This window comes from Pseudopodoces humilis, chromosome 4 (genome assembly GCF_049639895.1).
Source record: "Pseudopodoces humilis isolate 2021_Gansu_Grassland_sample_001 chromosome 4, ASM4963989v1, whole genome shotgun sequence".
Lineage (NCBI taxonomy): Eukaryota > Metazoa > Chordata > Aves > Passeriformes > Paridae > Pseudopodoces > Pseudopodoces humilis.
Window position 1 is genome coordinate 51,605,226 of NC_142203.1, and position 5,522 is coordinate 51,610,747.

Below are 5,522 nucleotides of genomic sequence, written 5' to 3' on the forward strand. Positions count from 1 at the left end.
TTCCCAAGTCAGTTAATGTCCCAAAACAAAAAAATTACAGTTTTCATCTGAAACTCCTTATGAAGCACTAGTCAAGACTGATAACACCATGATGCTTCATTTATCTGGTAGCTTAAGAAACTCCTGTTACCAGAGATGGTGACTTCTACTAGACACAGCCTGAGAATTTCTGTCTCTATGGAGATTTATTCTAATTTGAAATACTGAGCACTTTTGCATATCCCCTCCAACTCCACAAAAAGTCACAAATGATTAATGTTTTTCCTATGCAATTTCACCCTAAGTAGTGTTACTATTAGGGATCACTGACACAGTCTTCTTCCAGTTTGCCCTGTTTCACAGATGAAGGATTTTACTGGCTGCCTGTCTCTCTTGTTTTGACAGGTGTTGCTCTTCCTGAGGTCCTCTGGAAGTCTGTATCCTGTTGGCAACTGATTTCTTGCATGGATATATGAGAATTTAACCCCCCTCTGAGGTTTGGGTCTTGGTCAGCTGTTTGCTGCTGCTCCACAGATAAAGTATATGGTGGTGGCTGTTCCTGCTCATTTGTTTCACTGACAAACTCTGCACTACTTTCACTGTATGGAGGTGGAGGAATATTGATGAATTCTTGCTGTTTCAGTGTGGAGGCAACTGGCAGTAGGAAGACCAGTTTTTCAGGATCTATTCTGTCTTCATAAGAGGGAGGGTAGAAGTCAGGCCTAAAATAAGCAAACCAAAAAGAAGCCCATCATGATGAAGTGTGATTTATCTCATACTGCTTCGTTAGATGCTTTGTCTGTTATGTTTCCAAAATTGAGATGAGACTTACTGTAAACACACACCTAAGTGTGTTTAAAGCATGAAATACATTAGTATAAAAAGTAGGCATAACTGGTATCATTTGCCTTGTCTTTGTACAAAATGTTTTATTAAAACATTTTTAAATGTTTTAATAAAGTCTTCCCCATGAAAATTCCCAACCATGACATACAAACACTCATTTTAATGCTTGTATTTTAACAAGTGCCTGCGAAAGATTTAATTTGGAAGAAAAATGAGATCAGTGTTCTGAGTTATTTATTAATACAATAACCATTGTTTTCCACAGTTTTAAAATAAATTTGGTATGTCTCTGCTTATCTAGCCAAAATTTACTGAATGTTGCTTTTATATTGCCTTTAGAGCACCCATTGTCAAGTGTTTCTAGTACGGTTTCCACAACAGTCTAGGAAAAGTAATTTGTATCCAGTGACCATGTTAAAGAGTTTTGCCAGGCCTACTGCCAATCAGTTTAAGAAATTCTCTCTCTCAAAGCAACAGACTTTGTCAAGAATAAAATCATAAGGTCACAGAATGTTTTGTGAAGGGACCTTAATGATCATTCAGTTCCTGCCATGGGAAGGGCCACCTTCCACTAGACGAGACTGTCCATCCAACCTCACCTTGAACACTTCCAGGGAGGGGCAGCCCAACTCCTCTGGGCAACCTGCTCCAGTGCCTCATCACCTTCACAGCAGAGCATTTTTTCCCCAATATCTAATCTAAACATAACCTATCTCCATCTGAAAGCATTCCCCCTTATCCTGTCCCTACGTGTTCTTTTTTAAAGTGCCGCTCCATCTTTCCTCTAAGTTCCCTTCATGTATATAGGGTGCTATAGTCTCACTTCTCTGGGCTGAACAACTCCAGCTCTCTCAGCCTGTCATCACAGGAGAGGACTTTCACTCCCCTGATCATCTTCATGGCCCCCTTCTGGACTCAGTCACAGGTCCACGCCCTTTCTGTGCCGAGGACGCCAGATCTGGATGCAAGAGTAGTGGGCACTCACAAAGAGTGGTGGGGACTCACAAAGAATCCCCTCCCTCATCCTGTTGGTCACACTTCTTTGGATGCAGCCCAGGACTCATTTAGCTTTCTGGCTGCAGGTGTACATTGTACAATGTTGGGTCACGTTGACCTACTCATCAACAACCTCCCCCAAGTTCTTCTCCCCAGGACTGCTCTCAATCCATTGTCTGCCCAGCCTGTTTGTGCTTTGATTTGCACCAACCCAGGTGCAAGACCTTGCACTTGGCCTGGTTGAATTTCATGAGGTTTTTAAACTGGGACAATCAGACAAGAAAAATTAAGCAGGAGCCATATAATGAATGAGCTGAGCACATACCTCAACTCTGATAATGCATGAGCACCTACCCCACAGCAGCATCTTAAATTGTCTGCTGAGATGGAACTCAGGATGTTTGTGCATGATGTTGGAATAGCTGCACCTGCTGCCTCCATGCATGACTTTGGGAGCTTTGGAAAATCCGAAACTTTCTCTGTTTCATGTAGTATACCTTACCTTAGGTATTGTTTTCACATATGGCTGTTTGCACATTGCTGCTTGCTTTAGCAAATAAAATTTCAGACTACAGTTCCCTCCACAGAAAAATAATAAAATGGCTGCAGGATTTGCATTCTGTAAAAACCTTGTATTGCTTCTTTCTCCTCACAGTATGTTTAAAGAATAGCATCCCTCCCTCCCAGTTCATCTACAACACATACCTGTCTATGGTGCAGACATGTGGTTCTCTGTGGCTGGGATTTTGAATGAAGATGCCAAGGGCCCTGTACTTCAGGATTTCATGGAAAGTGCTCCAGAAAATGCCAGTAACAAGGAGACAGAGCCCCAAAGCTAACAGGCAATAAAACACTAGCTTGTTGTTCCCACATCTGCACATGGAGGAATTCGTGGACATGCAAAGTACTCCCAGGCAAATAGTGGAGAAACTGAGTAAGAGCATAAAAAGACGAAAGAAAGTAAAAAGACCTTTTGGCATCTTTGGCAGAAGACACAGCACTTTGTTCCTGTCTGCTGTTTGTTTGCTGGCTCTCTCTGCTGTACTTCTCATCTTTATGTATGGTTACTTTATATGCTACAGGACCAACTGCCTTTAGATAACTAAGAGAAGCACACAGTTTTAACCTACTCATTAACTCTTTGAGAGACTTATAAACTCTTCTGAGATTAATTTGTAACCTTCTACCTACTTTCAGGACGGAAGCAGAAACTTCCTGAACCATCCCTTTGCTGCTGCAATCTCTAGAGTGTAAACTTGGACTGCTACTTTCATTGCATGATTTGCAGTGGTTTATACACTTCACTGCTTATGAATGAGACCTGTATTTGTTAAATTTGACTTGACTTTAAAAGAAGAACAGCCAACAACCAACAAAGATACTGTTCATAAATTCCCATTAAAAGTTTGAAGGGAAAATATGCTTCATATAAATGCGAACATTGACATAGGAGGGGAATGGGCACAGGCAAAAACTGCTGTTGTCTGAGGGGGGGTATGTCATCTCACCTTTTCTCTCTGACTTGCCAAGATAAGGTAGCACTAAAGAATATTAGTCTCTGTCAGGTATCAATCTAGGTTCAACAAAGGATTTACTTTTCTAAGCACTAGCTGTTGCCATCCAGTACTGTGGTCCTGAGAGCCTAGGAAGCTGACACGAAGCACTTGCATAACCTATGTGGCCCATAAAGGAGCCCAGCATCTCAGACTGGGACACAGGGCAGGCTTGAGGGGTGTCTGTGAGCACCCAGAACCAGCAGTAGGAGACAATACATCTCTTGGTGAGCAGGTTTCCGAGATGTGGAGTTACTCCAAAGATATGCTGGGCTCTGACTAGCACTCACAGCTTTCTCTCCAGCTGCCTAACTTGTGTGGTTATTATTGGATGGGTACTGCAACAGCCAGCTCACACCTCCCTATACTGCTTCATAAGGTTCTAGTTGTAAAAACAGCAAAAAATTCAACTGCAAAAGCAAGTGGTGACACAACGAACAGATTACTTCCCTTAAAAGAACTGCTCCAGTGGAAAAGACATAAAGTGGAGCAGCTTCCCACCAATGTAAGTTGCCTCTTAGCATGTGTGCAGGTGCATGTTGCTCAGGGATGGGGAGGGGTAGGTCAAGGAAAACTGTTATTTTAGGCACTGGCTTCACCAAATTCAGGTCTTTAAAAGAGGTGGCCCAATTGTGACAGAGGAAATCAGTAACCAGGAGGGTAAAGCCATGTGTTGGAGGTAGGAGTTCGTGCAGGAAAGGGGTGAGTGGAGGCTGAGAACACGAGAGGCAGGTGGAGCACAGTGAAATGGAAGAGTCAGTGCAGCTGGATGCTCACTCAACAGCAACAGCTGCTCTTCCAGAAATGTAACTGCAAAAGTGTACTGTGACAGAAACACATTAAAATAAATTGATTCAAAAGGCAAGCAATTTATATCTGTCTTGCCTAATATGAAGTCCACTAGTTATTCTTCCTTCTGCTGCAAGACTGTTTTCCAGGACACCTTTGCTTCATGCTCTGTTGTTTCCAATATTAATGAATGCTCTTCCTTCAATTTGTTTTCGCATAGGTTAACAGATCCATCTGAATTTACAATAACATTTTTTCTGTATAATTTCTACTTTCTGCGTATCTGTTGAACATACTTTACTTTACAAAATATTTTTTATTGCTTCTGGGTATTTTGGTGTTTCAGATCTTAACTCACCTAAATAGTATTACCGAGTTATTCATGACTGAAGTTCAGTTAATTAATGTAACTCACATCTTCTATAAGTTACTTCTTCTGTCCTTGTGCTACAGGATGGTATATAGAAAAGAATGATGATATAAATAATTTTTACTTCTTGTTTTCTGTATAGATCTGTACTCACTGACCTGTTTGGTCATTGAAATTTATGTTATGTTATGTTCCATTGACATTGGAACATTATAGCATCATATCTGTGGTGATAAAAGATTAGTTAAACGTTACGGGAAAATCTGGACAGGAAATTGTATTCTCTTTATGTGAAAAAAAAAATCTAACAGTTCAAAAACCCTCCTTTTCCACATTAGGAAAAGAGATAAAAAGGGATAGTCTGAAAAATTCCTTAATAAGGAAGTTAAAAATATTAAATAAATGTTATAACTCTCAGAAGAATCAAAAGCCAGTGACTGGGCTACACCTCACACAGAGGGAAGAACTGGATTGCAGGATATTCTTTAGCCAAGGACAAACTAATTTTCTATGCCAGCCAGTTCCCTGACAACCCTACAATGTGAAAGAGAAGCAAGACCTGTCAGTGGCAGCTGCTGGCTGCAGAGGATGGCAAAGGCAGACCCCACCCGTGGGAGGGAGTGGGCCTGTGGAGAGGCTGCAAGGTGCTCTGACCAGGGAACAGCTAGCTCAGCACTGCCCAGGAGCTGAGCTTGGGGGGTCACAGACGACAAGGGGTTAGTCCTTGTGGGGCTGTGGGAGAGAAGACATATATAGGAGCCCCTTCATGGGGAAGATCTATATCTGCCTCTTGCTTTGCATTTGGAGATTTGCAGGGTTTTTTTGAAGCCTGCAGAAGTTTGATGATTTCTCCAAGAGGTCAGTTTCATCTATGGCAACAGACTATGGGTGTATTATCTTTGAAAACAGCATTTGATTCTAAATTAATGTATCTCACCCAGGGGGTATATAAAGGAAAAGAAAAAAACCAAGCTATGACAATAGCTTCA

General features: G+C 41.5%; 1 protein-coding gene across 1 annotated transcript; it reads right to left on the reverse strand.

The window, feature by feature from the left end:
- Window positions 1-279: 279 nt before the first annotated feature.
- Window positions 280-2,873, reverse strand: TMEM252 (transmembrane protein 252). Its single transcript, XM_005522709.3, is given in 3 exon segments — window positions 280-312; window positions 314-701; window positions 2,527-2,873. Coding segments are annotated over 3 exon segments (768 nt in total).
- Window positions 2,874-5,522: the final 2,649 nt, after the last annotated feature.